Source organism: Patagioenas fasciata, chromosome 3 (assembly GCF_037038585.1).
Source record: "Patagioenas fasciata isolate bPatFas1 chromosome 3, bPatFas1.hap1, whole genome shotgun sequence".
NCBI classification, from domain to species: Eukaryota; Metazoa; Chordata; class Aves; order Columbiformes; family Columbidae; genus Patagioenas; species Patagioenas fasciata.
Genome location: NC_092522.1, coordinates 56,333,087 through 56,359,674, shown reverse-complemented (window position 1 = coordinate 56,359,674; position 26,588 = coordinate 56,333,087). Strand labels below are relative to the sequence as shown.

Sequence of the window (26,588 nt, the reverse complement as noted above, 5' to 3'; positions counted from 1 at the left end):
TTTAAATTTTGTTTTTAAAGTGGCAGTGCATTGAAACCTAAAACAATCTCACTTCTTAGCCTCAATTCCTCGGAACAAAATGGATTTAATTTCTTGTTTTAAAGGGGAAGATTCTTTAAAGGCTGTATGGGAAGTTAATATCTAGTTGCTGTTTGTGTTGGAGAGATTGTAACAGGATAGAAAATACTTGGGGCTAAGCCATAGCAGGATAAAGCAAAGTAAACATTCTTTGAGGCCATTCAGAAGTACAGTTGTATGCAACATTATTTTTCTGCAACTGAGATTAATTTCTTTTTCATTTTTTCCCAAAGCTAATCTACGGATTCCCAAATTAGGTAGCAGTTCTATTATTAAAAAAAAGCAACTAACCAAACAAAAAAACAAACAACCAAACCTGGAGAGGATAACATTTCTTCGTATCTCTTTTAATGCAGCTGTTTTATGTAGGATTGTTCCCACTGGGTGTCGCCATTTAACCTGTGTACAGTCAGCAGCTGCTGAGTTTCTTATACCTACTTGCACATTTTATCAGTATTTACAGTAGTCTCTTCTGGTTTTGAAAACGATCCCGGGCTTTACTTGCTTCCCCCCATCCCAGTCTTGTTCTGAAGTAGGTAGGAAATAGGAAGGAAAATAAAGCACAACTGGATGTTGTTAGTTGAATAATTGTGCATAATATGAATTTGTTCATGCAATGCTCTTGCTTTCTAGATGACGCTAGATGCCGTAACTCCTTTCAGATGTGAGGAATCTTTACAAGTAAAAGGTGGTAGCTTTGAAATCTACAGCTGTTTAAGGAATGGAGAGAAACTTCTGTGTAATAGCTCCTGGCATTTTGTTCTTCAACCCCCACAAGACAATAATTAGCATGAATTATGATATAAGTAATTAGTAGCAAGTTTTTCATTACTTCTGTGTATATGTCAGCATTAACTAACTTATACAGAGCAGACTACTGGAGATCAATAAACCAACAGAGAGTTGCCCATGAAGCTGCAAAATTAGAAGAATAAAACCACATATGTACACATGTGATCCTCTGGACTCGGCAGGTATTAATATGTGTCATTTCCAACCCACAGGTAATCAGGGACCAGCTCTGGCTGCTGTGAGAGCCTAATTAAAGCATTTGTGGTTATAATGGTGAAGTTACAAGAAATGCATTGTTTATGCAGATACTTTAGTTGCTGTTTTTCCCATCCCCTACTTCATTCCCTGCCCTCACCTCCCAGTGACAGCAGCATGCAGTATGGGTCAAGAATTTATTTTCAATAGTGCGAAGCAATTGGGATGATAATTTGGTTAAGTTTTTTCCATGGTTACTGTTTTGGTGTAACTTGTTTCCTGCCTGTAGTTCAGTAGTCTTTTCTGGTGTGGTAGAAAGTAACAATTGGTAATACACAGTACAATGTCATAGAGTTTCAAAGCAGTCAGGAAGACTATTACATTATACATTTTGTTGCTATCAGCCATTATTCTGTCATCTGCATTTCCTTTATTTTTATTTCCACCATCTGTCTGAGAATAACCTCTTTTTTACATAAGCTGAATTCCCTTTTAGTTGCTTTTCTATGGCTTAATCTACACCATTAGACTGGGCATTTGGTTAAAAACTCTTAGTACAGTAGCAGGTCCCACTGAGAAACACCTGTGCCTAAGCAGACCTGGAGAGAGAAAGAAAACACATTTTTTAGTGTTGCCTTTGAAAATTCTTATTTTCTCATATCTGATTTTAAAAAATTGAAAAAAGCTTTGTTCATTAGCAGCATTAAGTGCTGAGGAGGGCTTTCTTGTAAACCATTTAGTTCTAATTCTGCCATAATTAAAAAAAATTAAAAAAAAATCCTCTTAGAAGTAGACTAATATACTAACAAATGTTAAATTCAACCCAAATTTTAATAGAATTAAAACTTATTTCCTTGGTTATATATATATATCAGCCCTACCAAATGAGGAGTTGGAATGGGCTGGTTTAAGTCTCAGAAAATAAACATGCAGTGTATGATACAAATGGTCTTCTGCTTCTTAGATCTCTTTTGGTCTGGCAAATGTAAGGAAACGTTTCTGAAAAATCAGAGCAGTTATGAAGAAGGAGTTAGTGAACTAGGTGTGGTAAATTAACAATTTTTCTTACATTAGGTATTTAAATAATACAAATTAATCTACTGTTTTCAGAATCTACAGGGAAGACGGTTTGTGGACAGCAAAAAAAGCAGCATTAAAAAGCAGACTATATTTTTTTTAAGCATGCTGGTAGGGGTAAATACATGACATACAGAATTCAAATGCATTATTTGGCACTATTTGTCAGAGGTGTAAGAACAAAGGGCAGTTATTCAGCAGTTTTGTTGAGACTTCAGAAAGGTGGGACTCCAGTCTAAGAGCCTGTGGCAGATTAAAACTGCCAAAATACCTGACCTCGCTCAGCTCCAGTGAGGGGAGTTCAGCCTTACCTACCTCTGTTTTTTAACAATCAATAACAATTCAGGCTTGGTGGGACTGAGACTATTTCAAGGCATCAGAGATTGAATTTCATTTAGCCAGTTAGGCATCAGGGAAACTTTCATGACAAAATCTGATGTAAAGGGTAAGTAAATTTGAAAATTGTAAATGTAGTGATGGAAGTCCAATTAGAGTAATGTCTGATAATGACATCAAGCGATAGCAAATTCAGTTACCTGTGAGAATCAGATCCAAAACAGGACTTGAGACTTTTCTTTATTGCCATGTTGGTATGGCAGATTAGGAAGTGAGCAAGTACTTAATCTTTTGAATGCTTCATTTTGGAGATTTTTTTTCCCTCATGTTTTCCTTTGGTTCATGTTGTTCTATTACCATTTAGAAAAAAATCTTTTGTTCCCCAAACCATTCCCATTCCTCTGCCCCTAGTGTGTTTATAGCGCTTATGATGTTATTAAAATCGTCCAGGGGAAGATGTTCATTTACCTTGTTAAAGGACCTTGTTTAATATTTCAAATGTAATTACTTATAATATTTAGGCATACTCAAAATTTTGACATGACACATAAAGCCTGCTGGTTCATGCAAAATTTATGACAAAGATTAAAAAAGTCTTCGCCCTTACTGATTTGTAAGTAGGTAATCTGCTTGCTGTTTGGATTTATTTGTTGCTGTTGAAGCTAATGTGCGTATCTAAGGTCATCTAAGTAGTCCTGTGGTTCTTCAAAGGCAGCAGCAAACTGAGAAACAAGCTGACCTTGCTGGGGTTTGGAGGTTTGGAAGTTGCACGCCTGTGGTGTAGGGTCTGGGTAAAGCAGGGATGAGACACACAGCACCTTGACAACTGCTGCCGTACCCTGGAGTTTCTACATACCTTCCCTCACACAGGGAAAAACAGAAACAAAATGAAAACTTCCAGCTAGCTGTGCAGTCACCTGGTGGTTGGGAGAGCTGTGGCTGAGCAGTACACCAAGTGTCTTTGCTGCAAAGAACTCTGCAGAGACAGTGAAAGAGGTGATCTTATTATTTTTCATTCATTCATGTTTTTTTTGTTCACCACACTTAATAGCACTGAGAAATTTCATTGACCCAGATTTTGCTCATTACCTTTTAAGATCAAGCTGATAATTTCACCAGTGTGACTCTTCCAGAACATTATGCAATCTGTGTGCAGTTGTCCTCTGTGTCAAGATGATTCTGTGCTGTTGGCAGACTGTTGGATTGTACTTCTTTAATCTCTTCAGTACAGCTATAATAAAATAGTAACTGAAGGTTTTTCTTTGTATCCTGTTACTGCGTGTAATTAGATCAAATTGCAGAAGGTCCTCTTCTGGTCTCTGCTTGTCTTCTTCCAGTCCTTGATCTTTGGATGTCTTTTTCTTGCTTACTGTATCTTCATCTGTTTTTCCTTTTTTCATTCTTGTGTCTGTCTTTTGCCAGTGCCATTTGTCAGTTATATGTAGATCTTTGGTTTTCGTCTTTTTTTTTGGTAGGTTGTGCATCCAGGTTCCTTCGTATTCCACTTTGATCATCCTTTATATGCATTAAACCAGGAGCCATATGTGCAGTCATGCAGATTTTGAGAGCCCTCTGTGAGGCTTGAGCTGTAAGCAGGGATGCTGCTGGCTTTGTTCTCCAGCAGTTCCCTACCTGCATCAGTGGATTCCACTGCACAACCATCCATGGTAAAGAGAGCAACAGCTGGGTTGCAAAAGCAATGGTGAACTTTGTAATTTAATGCCTAGAAACTTATTTTTACTTTTCTCTTTCAGATAAGCATTTTTGCTGTGAAGAGGCACAAAGATGGAATTTAAATAAAATTATTCTGGACCTTATTGAAGGAAAGAGTGTTACCCTATTGGTTAAAATAGGACCTGTATCTTCTAATAAACTCTTCCTTTTGTTCTTTAATTAGGACATTCTACGTGATCAATTAACAGGAAGATCAGTACTGTTCAGATATTTAACTTACCTTTTTTATGGTTAAATTTTACATGTTTTCACATGATTGCATGTTTGCATCCCCAAAATAAATAATTAAACCAGTCTTCTGCCACTTGGCACAATATGAATGAAAACAAGGTTAAGAAAAATATGAATTTAGAAGTGGTTTGGACTGTAAGAATGTGTTTCCTGTTGTGTGTTGCCCCGTCTCAGAGGGCGTTTGTGCTTGTTTTCTTTTCTGCAAAGATGAACAGGCGAGCGGAAAACAGATTTGATTTTCTTTGCTCTACTGCTGCCTCTAGGAACACAAATGTTGAAATGCTATTAAAATCCCCCAAATCTTTAAGACTGCACTATGTTTTCATGACTATATAAAAAAAAAAAACCTCAAATAATTGTTTATTTCATATGATAAGTACCTGGAAGCCTACCCAGTGGTCTGGTGGTGTGTGCTGGGAGCAACGTGGGAGTTCTGCTCTTGCTGCCTTGCAAATGCTGGTGAGGGGACACCCAGCTGCTATCTGAGCAGGGTGCTTACATGGAAGCTGTGGTGACTCCACCACTCTGGAGGCTGGTGGAATCAGGGGGGATGATTCAAAACACCTCAAAGTGTTCATACAAGGTTTGGGTAAACTTGGAGAGACTAGTGTAAGGGGACAGATACATCTACATGAACAATTTCTGCCCTGAAGAGTTCCTTTTGGTGAGAATTTGCCTCGTAGCTCAGCACTGATGTGCTGTGAGCTGCTTCCCTCCTCGTCAAGTCTGGAGCACCTACCTTGTCACAGGGATGCGAAGTCCTCCAGGTGTTCCATCTCTGTGTGAGTGGTGTGTGCAGGGAGCTGGCTGGTGGTGCACACATTGTTGCTGGTAAAGATATGATGTGCACTTGTGGACTTGGAAGCATGTTGGATTGCAGCAAATGAAACCCTGGGCATTCTCTGTGCCACACCAGGTGGTGATATTGAGGCACCGTGACAGCTGTGGTTGACAGCTGTAGATAGGACCTTTCTGAGCTTCAGATATGGAAACTAAACTTCAGCGCTAGACTTTCCATTTTGGTGATTTACTTTCTGGAATGCTTTGTTCATTTAAGAAGTGGCTAATAAAGCTGAGTTTCTGTGAGGAAAGGCTGCTGAGTCTAACTTCTTAGGAAGTCAATGAGAAGATCCAAAGGTGCGGTGGCCTCCTAGATAAAGCAGATAACTATAACCCGTGAGGGAAATCCAAGTGGAGTAGGATGTTGTGAGGGTATGAACAGCTTCAGTCATGAGCAGACATGTCCACGCTCTGCATACATGCAGTCTCATGGCATGTCTCTCTGCACTGGCCTCTATTTTTTTGTCTGTGGTGCTTGAGCAGAAGGTAATAAAGTAGAAAGGGCTGCACCACATTTCTGGTGCACTGAGAGGGATCAGATTCTGATGAGCTTGATCCCACTGCCTTCATTAGGTGCTCAGTTTCCTCCCAGACTAACCAGCTGCACCATACCAGCAGCCCTGGACTGGAGAGTGACCAAAGAAGTGCTGGTCTTTGGTCTGTGGTGCTGTTGGTGGCTGCCTGTAGCTAACACCCTGCTGCGTGCTGGGCGTGGGAAAGTCCCTGTGCTCTGGGGATCCAAGTCCAGAAAGGACTTTGCTTGGCCTGTTGCAAGGGAGGGAAGGGTGAATGTTTCACTTGGTGTGCCAGATCTTTATCTGGCTCTGACTGGAAGCACTTTCGTTCTTCGTGTGAACTCTTCCCGTACTTGTGAGAAGCCTTGGGCCAGCTCAGCTGAGTCTGGCAGAGGTTTGTGACTACCACAAAGGAGATGCAAGGAGCCTGCTCCACCAGCAGAGATAGAGGGGCTAAGATGAGACTAAGTCATGTTTTGCCTGCATTTATCTCATACCATGAGGCTGATGCACCTTACTTCAGACAGAGGAAACTCATGAGAAAAGGTTTAAAAAGACAGGGATGGAAAAAGAAGAACTGAAGGTTATCCAGTTAATGATTTCTGCTCATCACCCAAGCTATGCCTATTTTCCTAGCCCTATACATTCTGCAAATATATAACAGAACATGTAAGTGATGCAAATTGTTTTCTATTTGAAACAGTTTATGAACAGTTACCTTGAATGAAAACTAGTTTAATTGGCTGACTTATTTTTTTTTGTATTAAATGATTCTGAAAGATAAAAGTTCAAAGAATTCAGTCTGTAGTTCTTTTATAGCAACTTTAAATTATAGATGAGTTCTACATTGCTCCTCCAATTTGTCATCTGCCTCTAGTTCTGAAACTTTCTTTGTGGTGTTGTTTCATGGAATCAAAAATATTACGGTTTTCTTGTGACATACTGCGGTAGCAGAAGCATGATGTGAACTGATAGAAAAACTCTCCGAGAACATTATTTGTTAAATGTGTCTTGTGAAGAAGACTGTGGTGAGAAGCACTTGTGTATCATTTGGATACTACTTGGGTAGTGAGATCCTGATTGTTTCATAACTCTTGCAAGGTGAATAGAGAATTCAGCTTTCTGAACAGCTCAATATGATCAGTATTTCTTAGAGATGGTAGCACTCTCCCTTCCTGTCTGAAATTATATCACTGTATTTGTTGAACAAAAAATACATGAATATATATATATACACACATGAATATACATATGTTGAATATATATTTATATGCATTCTGTTGCACAGACTTCATATTTCAATGAGAAGGTTGTTCATTCATAGGCCACTATAAAATGTGAGGAGTAGTAAAGAGCTGTGCAATTCTCATGAAAAATGTTATGAATGCAGGCTGTTATTGTTTACCTGAGTATTACAGCCAAAATGGAAACATTCCTTTTGAGATTCCAGTTTGACTGTACGCCACAGCGGGAAGGTGAGGTTGAGTGGTGCAGAAGAATCAACAGCGATAAATAACAATTAGAGAAGGAAGTTTTTCAGAATGAGATTTGACAAAATCTGTTTGAGGGAGCAAATGAAACAAATGTCTCATGGCAATTTACACTTGGCCCTGCCTTCATGTGTGTTGCAGGCCAGGTAAGGGAATGAATGATGGTGAAGGTGAAAAGGTTACCAGGCAAGGGGGTTACTGCCGTTTAAGAAGCCAGATGATAGAAAAGGAAGGAGAAAAAGAGCCAAGAATTAAAGCTGGAGGAGAAGATGGACAGTAAAACTGGTGAATGATGGGACATGTGCCTCAAGCAGCAGCAGCAGCTGGAAATGGGAAAGCAGGAGGTACACAACTGAGATCATGAAGACAAGAGTGAGGCTTCGTTGTCTTATAGGACTGACTGTTGGCTTGAAGAAAGGAGAAATTAAGCAAGAGAGGGATATCATAGATTGTGATGGCAAAAATTCACACAGAATCCCTGATGGGAGAGGAGGAACAGCTGTGAGCAATGGAGGGGCAGCCTTTGAGGGAGCCAGTGTGTGTGTTAAGGTGTCACCCAGCACTAAGGGGAAAGACAGGTTCTTGTAGGGATCCTTGGCAGAATTATGATATTAGCAAGGGTCAGGAGCATGGGGTGCCCATGTACAAGAAAGCATGGGGCTGGGAGAAGAAAAAGAGCTAGAGATCCTGAGAATATGGCCCAAAACCACCAGTGTGCAGTGAGGGCTGGTGACTCCATGAGCGCTGGAGTGCTGGGGGAGGGACACCCCACAGGGTGGCAGCCAGGAGCAGCTTGGGGCACTGGGGCAGCCCCATCCCTGGGCATTGGGCACTTCCCTGGGGATGGGAACAGGCTGAGACTGGGATGGGATGTCAGTCCATGGCTGGGTGGGGGTCAGGATCAGACACAGCCTTGTGATGGCCAGGCAGGGCCATGGTGATGTACACCACTGCGGACAGTTGTCACAGGGTAAAATGGGGGAGGCCAGATGCGTTATTTGTAATTGTAAAGATTTTGTTAAATACATGAAGTCAATTAAGTGTCATAAACATCCATAGGTTTTGTTATGCTGTCTTGTTTGTTGATGTGTACTGTTGTCTTCAAATATTTTTTAAAGTGGTAAGAATGTGTAAACAATTAGAAATGTGAGGTGAAAATACAGTGGTGATATTTGTAGCTTCAGGAGCTGATCTTTCTCGCTGTATCAAAAGCTGTGTCATACCATTGCATCTGATGCATCATGGTTCAGCAATATAGAAGGAGGAAATAGTTTTCTGCCTCAGATTTTCTTTTTGGTAAATAATATTTCATAATTACGATAGAAAGTACTGCATGTCATCTGGAAATAAGGAGATTGATTGAGCTTTACTATTAAATGTTAATCTTATTCTCTAATCATTGCATTAATACATCTTTCAGAATGCTCTTGCTCTTGCAAGTTTCTCTAAATGTGGTGCTTAGAAGCTGCTCATGCATTTACGTGCAGTGTGAAATAGAGGATATTCCTTCGGGTATAATTCTGCTCAGAAATGTTCTAATATAATTAATAATGTATAGCAGGCTTACATTAAAAGCAAGGCATAGACCAGGTCACTTCTAATCTGCACAATAATTCCTACATGGCAATTAGTATTACAATAAGTATGTGAAAATGATGGGGGTGGAGAATATACATGTACTGAATTTTTGGAGGCTAGATAACCTTTTGACTGATGACGTGACCCGGTTCAATCCAAACTGCTTACTCTGGCATGGTACTAAAAATCGGTTCTCTGTACTAAAGCTCACACTATTGCTGTAAGAGAAGAAGGGATAATGGATATTAAATAATGGAAAAATGTAAGAAAAATTTCTTACTTTAGACAAAGCTATTTTAGGTAATCATGATTGCATGGCATTATATATATGACTGTCTCTCTGGGTCACTTTGGGCAATTTCACTGTATATGAAGAGACCTTCTAAGCAAGACATGTGCATCTGAAGAGTACAAAGTGCTTGTTTATTGGTTAGCAAGCATAAAAGACAGGTGGGATTTAATGAGCTCCCAGGCTGGGCATCAGCGTTCATCCCATCCCCAGCAGAGCACCCAGAGAGTCTTTGCTGGCCAGGCAGCTGTGGGTGAGGTGGAGGAGGACCATCCTTCTCCCTGAAACAGGTCTTCATTGCTGCCAGGTTGCTGCCTGTCTCCTGCTTGCTTTTCTTTTTCAGGATCTGATGCCTTTCCACATTGGTGTTTTTGAATCCTTAAGCTGGTAACAACTCCAGTGTTCCCAGTCCAATCTTTCTTTGCAGTTTGACCTTTCTGATCTTGCAGGGCTGTACTCTGTGCTTTCTCCAAGGTCTTTCTCGTAGCTGGGCAATTTCCTTAGTGTGAGCCTTAGGGACAGTGACACTGGCTGTGCCCTGTCAGGGCTGGCCTCAGGCCACAGCACGCTATGCCCCTCAAGAGGGAGGTCACGCACCAGGAACATTAAATGCTGAGTTCACAGATTATCAGACATCAAATGAGGAACTTAAATGAAGTTCATTATTCTTGAAATTTTAAGTGCCACAGCTGATGATTTGGGAGACTTACACAGCTTTAATTTTTTTTTTAAATAATTTGCAAAAATTTATTTTAATGTTGAACATTTGCTCTGTGTCAGTGGTTCTGTTAGAGCTATTTCAGGTGTTAATAATGTGTCAAGAGAAATGCAGTTTGAACAGGCAGCAAACATCACTCCTGGCCTTAAATACTCAGTTCACAGCTCCTGTAAATCTTTTGGAAGATTTTCCAAATATGCAGCCCACAACTGTCTTTTCTTCTGTTCTAGGTAATGGGCCCCATCATGATCGAATTTGTGTTTATAACCAGAGCAATGTAGTAGATGGAGTTTACTGCCTCCCAATAGCACACTGGATTGAAGTCTCTGGACATACAGATGAGATGAAACATACAACTGACTTCTATTTTAATATTGCAGGACATCAAGCTATCCATTACTCCAGGTAAAAGAAAAGTTCAGGACTTGGCTGTTGTCAAGTATTCAAAGAGAAAATCTGTACTGACATGATGTCAGCAAAGTTTGAGTTTGAAGTGAATGGTAGTATGTATGTAACGGTAAAGTTTAAGACATGGTCGACACCTCTTTGCAATTAAATGTCGCTTTTGGCAATAAGGAGGAGAGATTCTGAGTTTAAGGATACCTGCAGCATGTACAAGTGTGTTAAGCTGCACCACATCTGAAAATGACTAGTGGTAATTTATGGATAAATGTATGAGGAACTGTTATTTTCAAATTCTTGTCCACATACACATGTAAATAAACATGTATGTAATGTGTCTGGTTTGGGATTATTTTGCTGAAGAACATCTCCTTGGAAACAAAAAGAACATATTGCAGCACCAGAACTTTAGGGCATCACATTATTGCTTATGTGTGCCAGCAACTGCAATTAATGACAGCTGTTAGAGATTAATTCTGCTTCTGTGCGTGCATTTTAAAAACATACTAAAACTTAAGCGAGTCTTAAAATGTTTGTACTGATCTGGTTTTCACTTGAGTCCACTGCCCCACCAGTGAAGCATCCTGGCCTGACTTAGGAGACAGTGAAGCTTAAAGACGGCACCCACCCGTTAGGGCTGCCAATAGAGCACAGGCTGTATTTAAAGATACACCTTTAGCACTGGTGGTTAACGAAGTGGCACTGAGGAATTTGGGACCACTTGTAACTTTTTCCTCATCTCCAGTCATGGATGTGGCAGCAAATTTGTTGTTTGATAACTGTTGCGTGGATGCTGCAGCCCCAATATGCCATGTGCAGCTGGTGTTGCTTACCCAGCAGTTAGTGGTCTCACAGGCATATGTATTTTTTTAGGAAATCAAACCACCTTGTACTTTCATTAGGTCCTAGCATTGCTTTGTGTGAATTTCTCCAGATTACTGTTTCAGGTACTCCAACCTCACCATCTTGTTTCCTCTTTCTACCCTTTTGTCTCCACCCTCTCATGGAGTAAGAAGCAGACTTTTCTTTTTCTAATCAGAGTTGCAGTGTATGAGGGAAAGATTTTTTTTCTCTTGGTATCTTTTGGAATAGTAGGAATCCATAAACTTTAGGTATTTGTGTGCTTCGTACCTTTTCCCTGGGACTGCCTTAAGCTATATAATATTCCTGACAGACTATACTGTTTTCTTGTCTTAAGCATCCATTTCCAGCACCCTATCAGAGAAAAGATCTTGTTTATTCCAAAGTACAGACTTGTCAATCGCAAATCATTTTGCTTGGCAGAGGAAGTCTGTGAGAGAGAACAGCTGTCAGAAAGTGAATATCAAAGCACCAAAGGCTAACTTATCTTCCTTTCCAGTGGCAGCAGTGATCCATTTAATATTGCCTTATCTGTGTGACTATATGTTTCTAAGATTAGGTAAAAAGCACAGATTCCGCTAAAGAATAGTTGGAGAAAATTTTCTGAGCTGTGTGGTCTTTTCCAGATGAGGATCCCCTCCTCCGTTTCCCTCACACACACACATACCTTCATTGCAAGGTAACCTTATATGTACATCTTCAGCAAGTAATTCTTATCTCATTTCTTTGAGCTATATTAAGTGAGCATATCCCATATCAGTCCCGTTGCATAATTATTTTTAATACTTTGAAGATATGCAGACTTAAATGACTTTTTAATTATTAACAGTTAGGGGCATATTCACCATTCTACTGGTTATAACACAACAGCCCAAAAATACTGGCTAATTAAAATTTTTTTTTTATTATTTTTTTTTTTTTTTGGCAGGGCAACTGAAGGGATCTGATGCAAATGCCTTTATTTTGTAGTGGATTTATTGATTCAGAAGAGTACTATGGAGTTTAATGTCACCAAAAAAGAAACAAATAAAGAAAAAGCAGCAACACAAAAAACCCCCACCAAAACAGAAGCAAAGAGCCAGTCCCCCTGCCTATATGGTTGAAAGCTCAGTGTAGGATTGAATTGTAGTTATCCAGCTAAGATTACTTATTTCCATGCTGTAATGGAGGAAGCAGTACCACAGGGAGCTGTATGAGCACGAATTCTGAGTCCTGTCATGAGCCGTAGGATCCTTACAGAATGGTGGCAGCTGGAAGGAAGTGATTTGTCAGTGAAAACTTTTGCTGTGAGCCCCTTACTCTGAGTTGCTCCACTTAATAGGGGTTCCATGTGCAGATTAGCTGGAGAGGAAAATTTATCTCTGTCAAAATGGGCTCCCACATGAGGCCTTGGACCCATTTTACTTGACTGTCATCTGTCTAATCACAAAAATTAGAAATAGTTATTCTAAGCTTTGCTACCACCTTAATTCTTCATAAAACATGTGCTTAAATTTTAAATGGGCTGCAGCAGGATAAGAAGAACCTGCTTCCTGCTGTTGCCAAAAATCATTTTGAGTCATGCTGAGGCTGATGGCAATGCTCTGAGGAATCAGATTTTTCTTATTCAGTATGGATGTATTTGCTCATGAATCAGTGAATTTATGTTTAAACATATATTTACAGAACTCACTTTGTGTTGGTCATGAAGATCAGAGAGTATATGATGCGTTTTTTAAGCACAGCAGGATTTCAATTCACTTTTTAAAGTGTGAAATGGAGCTCGCAGGCAGTGACACAGTCATGTCCGATACCTCCATGATGTTAATATTCACTTGTTTTGGACATATAATGACACATATCACCAAAATCTATTTGGGAAAAAAAGTTACAGTCCCTTTCTCCTTCGTGTGAGACATTACTGTGGTAAGATGCCTTCAAATTGCAGGAGAGCTCACTTAGGACAGGGTAATTTTCCAAAGCAAATTAGAGTTATTGTAATATTTTCAAGGAGAAGATGACTTCAGAAAATGTGTAAATCTGGGGCTTGTTAGCTGTATTCAGTTCCCTCTGTGAAAGGTGGAACTTCCTAATTCATAGGTGTTATATACCTTATTATTTATATTAAAAACCTCTGCAGTTCTCAGAAGAAAGGCATTGCGTAAGAGCAAGAGAGGGAGTGACATCCGAAATGACAAAACCCTTAAATAGTATGTTGGAGACAATGATGCTTGATGGCAGAACTAGGTGCAATGGGAATTAATGTCACTGAGAATAAAAGCTATCCAATTATGGTTTTCTGTTTTCAGACTGATTTTTGGTTCTCAAATCCACCCCTGATAAGTAGTGAGTTCCCATAGTTGTACCAACTCATTAGAATATGTTGTATGACCATCACCTCTTCATTTTAGGACATATACTTTGATGTCAGCTACGGTGTCTAATTTTGAATAAAATGTGTTTCAAATTTACTGTTTTCATAACTCTAGTTTTATTCATTGTGTGTGCTTTTTGTGGGTCATATCCCCTAAATATGATGAAAAATATATTTTTACATGCTTTGCATGTACAATGCAGCTAAACTGGGTTATGTAAGTGAATTCCTCAGACAATAATGAGAGCTAATATTTAGGTAAGTATTGTTATGGCCGCTAAACATTTTAGAGGAAAATACACAATACATTTTAAATGTGATATAATGTGACAGGAGAGTCACTACTTGAGAGTAGCCATAGGTCCTGACAACAACTTTTTGAGGTACAATTTTTGTGGTAGCTTTTTGCACTAAGATTTTAAGGACATTAAATATTAATATTTAATGTTTATGGAGTGAGTGGTATGTTCCTGTAACTGGATATAATCCAAGAAATTGTGAAGTTGATGAATGTGTTGCTGTCATCAGTGTTTATGTCCCTAATTTCTTCCATAAGACAAAATAAAGCAAAAGATAAAAGAAAATAAACCCTTGTGCTTGGACATACTCTTTTTGTTTGTTTGTTTCTTGATGGTTACAAATTAAACTAAATTTATGATGTAGTCTTTACAAATGCTTTGTAGATTGTTGGTAAGACAGTTTCCTTCAGCACTGCCATAGTAATGTAGGTTATAACCCAAGTTAAGTGTCAAGTGGGGATGATGAGGACAGGCTCATAGAAAGTGTGCTCCTGACTTGTACTAATATGTTAATGTGGATTAGGTGAGTGGATGGGGTATCATCCAGGGCAAAATCCAGATGCTCCTTATTTACCTTTTCAAGGCACTAAAGCAGTAAGTATTCTGCTGATGAGCACAGAGTTTCCTTTTGTCTGTAGTAATTCTCCTGTGAAGAAAATGAGCGTTTACTTGATTGACATGCATCTTTCATTGGGATGGAAAACAAGAAGCTGGTTGAGTATATTTTTGCATGAGAATCAGTGGAGAAGGGAAATAATGTAACTTCTTTTAACTTATTTGGGTCAATGAGTCACAGTTATTCCTATTTGAATGTTAGAGCTCTGCTGGGACTGATGAATTTAAAAGATATACTTAAAGACATCTGTGGTAGGCCTCAGCTTGAGATTAAGACCACTAAATTCATATGTCTGTTTACAGCAATTCAGCTCACTGGCAGCTAGATGTCTGCTTTAGAGCAAATTGAAGAATTGAATTGGTCTCCAAATTCCACTGATGATGCTGATGAGATCTCTATTGATTTATAATGACACTTTAAACATCCTGTCTGCTTGCTTGGCTGTTGATGTCTAGTGTCATTTGACATGCTCTACAGTTTACTGTCTGGCCTCCATCTGCTGCACTACAAGAACATGGGTTTTTCATAGCGCTTTGACCATATCTTTTTCGCCCCATCCAGATGTTCCAGATGCTATAGGATGTCTCAGAAGTCAGTGGGAAGCTGTCCTTGGCACTGCATTGAGCGTTGCTGTGCCTAAAGACACCTGTTTGTAGATAGCCAGGGCTAGGTGTCTTCATCTTGACCTTATATCACATCCGTAGCCTGTATTAATGAATAATGTTCATCTCAGTTCAGTATGATGGCAAAATTACCTTTGAATTACATGACTGGGAAAAATACAAGAGAGCGCACTTTATTTTTACTCTTCTCTTCTGACTTACTGTTTTTAATTCGTTCACAAAATAAAATACCTTTTTTTTTTTTTTTTTAATTTTATTACTGAGTTACCAAAAAAGCTTTACAGAGGAATTTACAGAGGAAGCTGTCACAAAAACCCCCTAGAGTGCAGTGAACTGTGCTACTGGAGTAGAAAGCTGAACTGATGCTTTATGCCTGTGTTATGAATTAAGAGAAGAGGTGATGATGTCTTTGGAGATTAACATAATTAACATTAAAAACTGAAAGCTAGCTGTCCCCTGTGCCTGAAGAGTACTTGTGGTATTAGAGTAGAAGAATAAGAAATAATGAGCTCTTTAACAAACGTCTTTGATTGTGTTCTAGTAAAATAATCCTGATTAAAGATACTTAACATGAATAGCAGTTTGGCCTTTGATCTCGGTACTTAGGGCTCTAACTGTTAAGTTATCTGGCCATTTTATACATTAAGTAATGAAAATATTCTAAGCCACATTTTGTCATACGCTTATCCCATAAACTGGGATATTTGACTGCGCATTCAAATATCGTTTTATTATGCTGAGCTATAGCCTTAAACTTGTCTAAATTAGAGCGATTGTTTCCTTACCAATGGGAATCGTCTTTTATAGAATGGTTTAAAGATTAACTGGTTTTTGTCCCTTGAATATATTTTTTTTTTCTATATTACCCTCAACTGGAGCTGTGAAATGCTTTTACTAGTGTCTACTCTGAAGACTATGGGTTTCAAATCAGTGTAAGAGGTGACTTTTGAGCAATTTTTTATTTATGTTCTTGGAAGAGAGAATGTGAGGAAATAGGAACAAGAATGAGAAGATAAACAGGTCAGAGGTCAGAATTTTATCTGTTTTTAAAGTCCTTATTTTCTTACATTCATTGAATTTGTATATATCTCTGTCTTGGGTAACAAATGCATTTTTCTTCCACATTTTTTGCCCATCCAAACAAAAATTTCTCCTTTAATGAACTTCCCATGCTGTGCCCTCCCTAGCAATGGCAAAAAACTTGAAAAGTGATTCTCATTTTCTAAGTTTTTGTGACTCTGCACGGGCAGGATGGCTTCTGGCTGGGATAACCTAAGCCACGCTATGAGAGATTTAGCTGCAAATCCCAGCACCTTGAACAGGAATACAGTCAGGATGTACCAGCAGTGCGGTCTCAAGCTGTGGTACCTGTGTAATGCTGTGGATAAACTGTATCGAGGGAACTTTTCACATTTTGTTTTTCTGAGTATTGGCAAATAGCTGTTGCTATTTGTTCCCATGACCTGCCAACTGAGCACTCGAAAGAAGCTTGAAATGGGAACTCCTGGAACTCCTGGATCTCAGTGATTCATTTCTAATTGCTTTTCTTGTATGAGCCATAGTAACAAGCAAAATCTGGCATTTAAATGGGTGATGTAAATTTTGCCTGAAGAAAAAAATCACAGGGCTTTTAGATTAAAAAGTTTTGTATAGCTGTCATCAGTGTTTGAATTCTCAGTGCTACTTCTACCTACAGTGACTGGTCTGTTAAATCTGATGACTGGCTACTGACCAGACTGCTGCCAGGTTTGTTGTGTACTGCAGTGGCTGAGGGACACAAAATATCATCGAGACATTAGGATGACACCGTTGAAAGAATGGCTGATGAATGGTAAATTATACATGTGGATATGATAAAATTGTGGGAGGGAGTAATTTTGGCAGCAAACGGGACTGAAAACTAGCAAGCTTGTGAACTATTAATATTTTCATGTCAGGTATTTTTCAAATGGCAGACATCAGTAATATTCACCAGCTTTGCTGACTGTTTACTCTTCTTTCTATAAAGGTACAATGTATATTGTCAGCATTATTGATAAACTAATATCTTTGAACAGTTCATATATATATTTTAAATAGCATAACATTTTATAAATTATTTATTAGAACAGTTAGAATAATTCTTGATAGCACAAGAAGAGCATATCACACTGATGTGTGGATTTCACTTTTGATGAAACCCTATCTATTTCTAATGAAACACAGAACATTTTCACAGTTCAAAAGCTTCTGAATCCCCCAAAGTGATGCCCAGCACTCATCTGTACTGGAAAGAAATGGCTTCCATGGCACCTTCATTACATCTGGTTTGCCTTTGTTCTACTCTTCATGAGGAAAAGTAGGGTTATAATGTTCTTTCCCTTCCTTATTCCTGCAAAAAAAGACAAAGGAATTAAATCTTTTGGATGTTACACTTCGGAAAAAAATTTTTTTCCTCCTAATCACAATCTGAATCATACTCAAAATGGGCAACATGACACAACAAGCTAAAGGGGAGCTTAGCATGCTGTCTGGATAGTCTTGTGAGTTTTATCTGGACTTTTTCTGGATTTTTATTTACCATTCTGCCATTGATATGTGGCATTTGGAAAGGGAATTGGATTGAGAATTATTAACTTGGAGACATGATTGTTCAAGAATGAGTATTTTGTTATTAAAGTCGCAGCAATCAGAGATTGGCTGTTGATGGCAAGATGAACACCTTTTGTCAGCTGTGTGGTAATGGGTAATATTTACTTAAAACCACTGCTGCTCTTTAAAATAGGTATTTTCATAGGTGTGTCACTGCACACAATGATTTCCTAACTTCTTGAGAAAAACTTACGGTTCTGAGTCATTCTGGTAGCAGAAACCAGAAAGAAGACTGGGAACCCTTAATGAGAAAACCTTGAGGAGTAAACATACTTCTTTGATCTGTTTTTCTCTGTGGGATATAACAGACAAATGTTGATAGTCTAGTAAATATAAATTTTATGTGGGGTATCACAGGGAGCAAAAACTATTGTTGCTTCTAATTTCTCTTTCTTCTTTTACCAGGCCTCCCTGTTCCTTGTCCGTATTTGTTCTGGAAGTCTTCAGCCCTTTTTCCCGCCTCTTTACTCTTTAACATTCAGGCTGTCAGCGAGAGAATAAAGTTCTGTCTCCATTGGAAAGCAATTTGCCGGCACTGCTGGCTGTGAACAAAATTGACTGAGATTGTGAAATCCTGGGCAATTTAGCTCACAGCTGGGCCTACGGGGAAGGGGCAGCATCACTTTTTCACTGAAGGTGATGTTCCAGTTATCTTGCAGATATTTATTTCCTGTTAGCTTTTACATGCATTTATTAGGTGCCCTGTAATCACTGGAGTTTCTTAAAATAGTTTATCTAAAGATAACAAGCTTTTTTTCAAAAGCAGAGATTGTGCACTCAACCTTATTGCTATTTAGTTTACCAGGAGGGAGTGAATTCAGATGTTGGGTCATTATCAGAAGAACTTCAATAAGAGAACTCCATAATTTTCAACTGGTGAAACTGTAGAAGCAGGTACTTGTGTTTGCAATGTAGACCCAGTCTGCCCACCCTTCCCTTGTTTTTTTTGCAGGCACAACTCCTAGGGCAGGTTAGCCCAGCCAGCCTGCAGCTGAGTCTTAAAGAAAAAAAGCATTAAAGCAAGAGAGTTTTCAGCCCCCAAATGATGTGAAAGGTGAGGCCATCAGATAGTTCATAACCACCAGCTGGTTTGGTGTTCGCTTGCTCAGTGTATACTTTATTTCTGAAACATGTAAGCTGTAAATCAGGAAAATCTGAAATAAACAACTGCCTAGTTGTTTCAACTCAAATGAAATGGGAAAAGTGTAAAAGGTAGTTCATTTAAAATAGCAGCAAGCTGAAGCTATTAAGTTATGAATCCTACCTCTTTTATAAATGCTGAGAGAGATAAATGCAAGTTTTCATGCTTAATGCTCTAGATATTTACAGGATAATTTTATAATAAAAAAGTTCCTCCGTATAAAAATATGGAGAATCTGATATAAAGGAAAAAAAAAAGATTTATTAGAAAGGAAAATTGAATGTAGCTCTAGTTTCTTTGAAGTTTGTCTCAGAAACATAAGTATTTCATTTCCCAAGAGTAAATAGAGATTATCAAATTGCTGCTGTATCTTCCCATATATAATTTTCTCTCTGCAAGAAAAACAAAAAACAAAGAAATGCACTGTGTTTGTCTTCCCAGGGAGCATATTAAGAGGCTGAACTGAAAATCTCTTGTTCCCTCTTTTAATGCTTGTACTTTGGGAAATTTAATTTCAGGGAGTCAGATACATAATCCGTGCTATTGTTCAGCGATTTAATGCCTGTCCTCTTGTGAACTGTGATAAAAATTGAGTCAAGTGTCATAGGTGTCTCCAAGGTATAAAAAATATGGATTTCCTCTTTATTGGTTCAATAGGCACCATGGTTTGTAAGTTTAAATGAAATGTCTTTTTTCTTTGCTGTGTAAAAACCTAATAATAGAAAACATGCAAGAAGAGGAAAAAGGGGAAATATGCATTTCAGTTTTAATATAGAGACAAGAAAATGTAGAATACAGATGAAATCAATAATGAACTAGAAGCTTGCTTGCTTTCCTTCTTTCCTTGAGTGAAGAGCAGCAGGAATAGGACAGTAGCATCATGCAGAAAGTCCATTCATCAGCCATGGGTCAGCAGCAAGACTCTCCCTGGTGTCTTTCAGTTCAGGGGCTGGATGCTGGGTGCTAGTATATATGTCGGTGGGCTTCTAGAGCTTTTTTTTTCTCCTTTTTAAACTATTTTTACATTTTATCTGGCTTCTCCAGGATTGCTTTTTCATTTCTGTTCCTAACAGTTATATCCAGTGCCTTCACTTTCCTAAGGTGAAGGTCTGGTAAGGAGAATTTGCAGCTTCCCCAGTAAAATAATTTCTTTAGTGCTCCTTCTTTCTGCAGTCTGGCTGCCAGCTTGAAGGGTTTGCTGTGTGCAGATCATTCCTAAACACAGCATTAACTACTACTTTCATTGCAGAAGGCCGAATTGCTCAGCTTTCTGTAATACTGAGTTGCTTCAATCTGGTGAGATGAAAGGCAGAAAAAGCTTCTCAAATATATTTGCGGTCTAGATAATAAGGCTATCCAGTATGAGTAATGTTTTACAAATTTACAAAGTCAAGCTTCAGCCAAGAATGTAAACACATCTACATAAACTTTAGCACAGTAGATCACTTTAATACATTTGTTCAAATGCCTGCAGTTCCAATTTCCAAGCAGATGATATTGCTAGGAAAAGAAAGACATCTGAAAAAAAAAAAAAAAAAAGGCAGTTTAAAGAAAATAGGCAACCCTTGGTAATTCCTTTCAGTCCTTGGAGTTCAATAAAACCTGCAGCATTGCTCGTTCATGAACTTTAAGTAAAATAATTTTTACCCTTTTGACATCCAATACTTCTGCAAGAGATCCCACTCTGCAGTTTTGTGTTGGGAAGACTTAAAAAGATCCTTCTGGGGCTTCTCAGCAGCTCCATTACAGTGTCAGCTTCTGCCTTTGAGGTTGTCAACTCATCCACCGTGTCATTAATTTTATGTTTATAATCTAGTAACCAGGTATGTTGGCAAAATGAAGTTTCCTCACAATTTTATTATGGTAGCAGCATGCAGCTGTTGTCCCTTTGTTTTGACTTTGTTGTGGGAACATATTATTTTAGGTATTTATGTAGCTGACTGTGGGGAATGCATTAATTCAGTTTTTCTCAGTATTGCCAAGATATTGTCCCCCAGCCTAGCGGGGACAGAATGTGTCTGTCCTTCTTCAAAATTAGTGTAAATGAACTGACATGGGTTTAGAAATTCTGGATAAATATCTTAACTGGAATGAACACAGATACAGAGCTCAGACAGAGCTGTTGTATTTGAATGGTACCACAAGGGATGGATGTGCTTCCTCCTCTGACTGTTGTAGTTCTGAGGGGATTCCAGCATTTTGCATGTGTGCATATGCTGCCATGTGGATCTCAAGGCTACCTTGCAGTAAACTGTGCTGTGCAATTATGTAATTTTCATGAACATGTGCTTGTTTCTGAAGCATTGGAAAGCATTTCCATTGGATCTGAAATGCTGTATTTTGAAAAGTCAATTTATCTTTTATTATTTTTGCAGTCCAGATTTCTAAGCAGCTGCTAACAAGTAAACTCTGAAAGAAAAGATGCTTTTACCAACGATTCCTGAAACTTCTTGGGCACTAACCTGCAGTTCTTCTGTAATGGTTTAAGTCAATTTTGTTAAGATGCATTAACTTAAAGGTGCCAGCAGTGGCATCATTCCCATTGCTAAGCATTAATGTTAGAAATTCTCATTCCTAATGCCAAGACATTCACGGCTCGTTCCGATCTGGCTTAGTTTAGTAGCCTGTTGTTCTTGTGTTTCCGAGTATTTGTTCGAATTCAAAACAAATGGGAATGTTGGCAACCTAACAGAGACATATGTAGGGAGTAACCATTGGCAACCATGGTTGCATGAGACAAGATTCTATAATTGGAGCATTTAAGTATTAATCCTCACAAGCCAACAGAGGAGTCCTTTCCAGGTTGTTCAGTACAAGCCTTGGAACCTGATTCTTTTCTCAGGCTATATTTTTGTAATTGGCATGTTGTTTGCTTCAGATAATGTTTATACAAATGAAAGTGCAAGACAAGTAATTCCCTACAAAGGCAAATCCTGTTTTCTGCTGCGTGAGGTGTGCTCCTTAGGCATCACTAGAAACCTTGCAGGTATGTTTGAAAATAAAGTCTGACTAAGTTGCATAAGGCTAGATCTGGACACCCTGCCTCACAAGGCATTGGTCTGCTTATGAATGATTATTTTCTTATCTTCATAGTACAAATACATAGTGAAATATGACAGAAGATATTTCATTTGATTACAGGGAGGATAACATTTTATCTTCCACAATTTAGTTTTGGCCATGTTCTTAAAGTCCTGTGTGACCAAGTTATTTTAGATTGTATCTAAAGCAGAGATAAAATAGATTATAAAAAAATTCTAAGTTATAAATTAATTTACTTTAAACTTTTTAATGGAGTGTAGTGAAAGAGAGGGATAAGAGTTTATATGTTTGGGTTTTTTTTTCTCCCTGTCTAGGTTTAAATATACTGCAAACTTAATGAGAGCAATTCCATTGAATTTATTGCAGCATGCGCACTTATCATAGAGGCAAAATTAGATAAATTTGATCTGTTATTGTGTCAGAAGAATGAAGATGGTTTACAATCCCTTTGGGACTTTCATTTCCCAAAGGGGGACAAGACTGGAACATGTTCTAGTCCTGACATGGAAGAGTTCAGCTATATCAGGCTGGTTTATCTCATTTATTAGTAATTGACTTTGAGGTAATGGTACAAACCCTGTTGATGGGGACAGTGTTGCCTTTTTCACATGAACTTTGTGGTCAGGAGATATCCCACAAAAAGAATCCCCAAGGTTTCTTCTTAGGAGAACTTCACATCCTCTTTGCATCATGAGCGGAATGGGAATAGCAAATTTGGTTTTGCAAACCCTTTTTAAAATACAAAAAGATGTAACAATCTTTTTTATTTCTGTGTCAGAGGTTCCCTGATACAAGATAAGCTTTCAACATAACCCACAGTGAAAAGCAGAGATACCTGAAGTAAGTTGGAATGAATGAGGGCATTTTCTGCAGGCTTTGTTGCTTTTATTACACTGGAGTTGGAGCAAAATAAATAGGCTTGCAAGGAATTCTGTGCTACTATAGCTTGACTACTTCTGGTGTCTGAGGCAGGCAGCACAGTTAAGTGAAGACTGAGAAAGAAGATAAATTGCTATTTGTAAAAGACATTCAGGAATTAGCACAAAGGAGGAAGAAGAATTACTGAAATTGAACCTGCTTTAAGATCAAATGGATATTAATTGCTTCTGAATGAATTTAGAGTGTAAATTAGAACAAGGCTTCTCACATGAAAGGAATAGTGTCTGAATTCTGGCATGACCTTTCAAATAGGGCAGGGAGGACATGGAACCTAAATTATTTCAAGATGGATCTTGATAAATTATTATAGGTAGTGATGCCAGAGATGGAAATTAAAGCTTATGATTATAGTATCATCATAGATCATAGGCTCAAAGAGACCTCAGAAAACATCCAGTCCATTTCCTTGTTCTAACTTAGTTGCTATTAGATTTAAATCACTCCAGGTTTATCCAGCCTGATCTTAAATCAGATTGCATCTCAGAGATGAGACTCTACAGCCTGTTACTCTTCCATTCAATTACCTCACTATTCCTACCATTAAAAAGCTTTCCTAATCTCAACTTAAGTCTTCCTAGTGCAATTTAACTTCATTTTTTCTTGTCCTCTTCACAGCAGACTTGGAGAATGAATTAGTATCCCTAGCTGTCTCTCATATGCTTAGAACTCTTATCCTTTTTCACAGAATCACAGAGTAGTTGAGGTTGGAACATCTGACTATTTTCATTTTAATATTAACCCTTGGTTCTCTCAGTCTTTTCTCTGAAAACTCTTCTGGTACTCACTGCTGGGCTCTCTATGTGTTTCTCTTCCTTCTTCCCATTCCTTCTGGTGATGATCTTCGAGTACTGAATACAATAGAAGAATTATTTGGTGACTCTCATGCATAGCGCTACTGCTTATTTATCCAAGTATTATTGTCATTTTTGCAGTGTGGAATGTGGTTTACTTCCCGGTTGTCTAGGTGTTTTCATCAAATACGTTCCCTGCTTTTGCAGGGTATAGGATATTAGAAACTGCCCTTGATCTCTGCAGCTCCCCTTATGAAATGGGAGTTTTTTGAGTTTCTTCTTTATTAGAAGTTCTTATGCTCCTTGCAAGGGAATGTTTGGCATTGCTGTGGGAGGGGAAAATGAGCCATAAACAAAAAGCTTTGTAGATTCATCTAGACTAAACTTCTCTTATATGATTCACTTTAGATCTACTCACATGGATCCTGCTTATCCTGTACCTCTGCTGGATTCAAAGCCAGGACAATCCATAAAGCAGACATAGGCTACAAACCTCCCCAGAGTTAGAATGCACCAGAAGGTTATGGATGAGAAGGAGAGCTGTGCTGTGCTTAGGCAGTAGCATGGTTGCTTCTTGTCTTGTAACCTGAAGAGTGCACTATACCTCCTGCTGTAGATGCAGATTGGTGTGTGAAGATTTGTGCTACCAACCTGGTGCTGCAGAAATTCCCGCCTAAGACAGCAGAACCTGAGGGCACTGTACCACTGGAACTGCTTTTTAGCTGCCTGTCTAGGTAACCTTATATTTCAGTTGTTGGTTTGATATTCTTACCTGTTTTCATTTTAGCGCATTGTCAGCTTGAGGTCAAATCTTAATGGCTTATTTGCTCTGCATAGCAGCAAATGAGGTAGTTTGATGCCACATTCATGCATAAATTTGTGAACATGGAATAAACAAGATACTATTAAGCATAACACTCAGAATTCAAGGGTTTGAGAAACTTTGCATATTGCTAAGCCGACAAAGTGTTGTTCTAAAGTGATAAAAGCAGGTGCTGCTTTTTAGTTGCCAAGTCTGCTCCCATGTGAGAGGCTAGATAAGTAGTCCAAATTACATCTAAGAAGAAAATTTGCCAGAGCTTAATTGCTTTTCTTCACAGTGCCAAAGAAAAAGAAGAAAAAAAACACCTTGGAACTACACTGTAGTCTATTTATTTCTCCTCATTTAAAGCCCTGAGGCAGAATTCTTGACTTCACAATAAACTGCACTCTTTCAGTGATAAAGCAGAACAAATTTATAGGCAATGACTTGTGCTTCTTCTATATTTGGTATTTAGGTAAAAGCAATTTTTTGTTCAAAAATATAAGTAGTTTTTACCAGGTCTGCAGTTGTGTTGTTTCAGTAGGATGTAGTTTAATCATTAATCAGCTCTTTTTTCTGATGACTTCTGCTAAGGTTATGGCCATTTATTCCATCTTCATTGGTAAGAGTGATCTTATTAAGCCTAGCTATTAGATCTTGGTGTTCCGTGAGTTAGGCCATAGTATCATTAAACCTTGCTCTCCTGCTCTGGCCAGCAGTGCTTTATCTGCGTGCTGGGCAATTGAGGGCATCAGACTGTGTTCTGTCAATCCTACTTAAGTCAAGCCTCTCATCACAAAGCCTCCATCAGCTTGTCTTCTGCAAGGAGACTTTATCAGCAAGTCAGCAGGTGAAGGGATTAAGACCACAGCCATTTACCCACGTGCCCTGTGCAATGTGCAATGAAATGTCAGTGTCGTAACCCTTCAGTTCTACTTCATTATTTCACTGTTAAGGAGGCATTTTGCTATGAGATCTCTCTGTCCTGTATCAAAGGGAGTGTAATGAAACCAGAATTCTTGTACAAGATCAAACCAAGGACTCCTCTGTTTTGATATCTGCCTGTGTTAGTATTTTGGAGGAAGATGCAAGAATTAAAAAATAATCATAATAATCTTCCATTTTTTTCATCTCTTGGTAGTTGCTTTATAAGTGAAACTGTATGGAAGTTGAGTTTCTTTATTTCTTTTATGTAGACAGAGACAGCTGATTTGTCCCTCCCAAGTATTTTAGCTTTAAGCAATCCTCCAGTGATCTCTTAAAAAACCCAGATTCTTAATCTGTCCTTATATGAAAGTATTTTCAGAAGAAATAGCTGGCATCTACTGTATTTTGAATGTTTTAATTTTTTCTATTTCTTTTTTGTTACAATAAATTATTAATAGAAAGTTCAAACTTTGAGTACATAGAATGGCATCATTGATTTTTAGAATGTTACTATACATTTGATGTTATTTTCAGTTCATTTTTTTGCATAGGCTAGTATTACTACTTTGACCTTTCTATAAAGCAACACTTTCACCAAGCATCACTGCAAGCATGTACTGTTTCCCTTTCTTATTGATTGTAGTTAGCCTAAAACCCAGTGGTTTGTGTGACTGGCTGAGATTATTCCAAGATGTATTACTGAGATGTATTAATCAACTCTGAATCTTACCTGCTCCTTTGCTGCATGTTTGTTTAGTTTTATTTGATATCACTAGTAGTTGTAACTAATAAAATCTTAAATAATCCTGTTTGGGGCAGATTTTACTCTCTCCTTGAGTAGGCTTGTCTCTTGTGAGGGATCTTAACTTGAAAACAGAATTCCATGTTGAATATAGGTCAACGATGTCAAGCTGTAAAAAGGACAGTCAGGGAACTATGAGGAGGGTTATAGCCTTTGAACCACAAGAAGGAACTAATCTTCAGTTCTCAGAAATGGTACTGGGCATAACATCTTAAGAAAGATATTGACCAACTGGAGAGTCCAAAGGCAAAGAAGAATCATCAGATACTTTTAATATATGACAAGCAAGTGTGTTTGTGTGTGTGCGCATGCATGCATATGGGAATATGCATGTGGGTGTGTGTGTTAGTAATTTTCAGATAGGTAAAAGTATTTTGCAGAGTGGAAGGGAATAATCTGTTCTTTGTGTCCATTATGGAGACAAAAAGTTGTCGCTGTGACCTGGAACTGCACTATTCATATTGGATATTAGGAAAATATTTCTGA

At 38.4% G+C, this 26,588-nt stretch overlaps 1 protein-coding gene across 3 annotated transcripts in view; it reads left to right on the top strand.

Annotated features, from left to right (window-relative positions):
* Nucleotides 1–26,588, top strand: part of EPM2A (EPM2A glucan phosphatase, laforin) — a 41,352-nt gene that overhangs the window by 4,399 nt on the left and 10,365 nt on the right. For all 3 annotated transcript variants that reach the window (XM_065835814.2, XM_071806381.1, XM_071806382.1), the window contains one exon: nt 10,104–10,278. In XM_065835814.2, the coding sequence (XP_065691886.1) occupies nt 10,104–10,278 (175 nt within the window). The remainder of the gene's footprint in view (nt 1–10,103; nt 10,279–26,588) is intronic.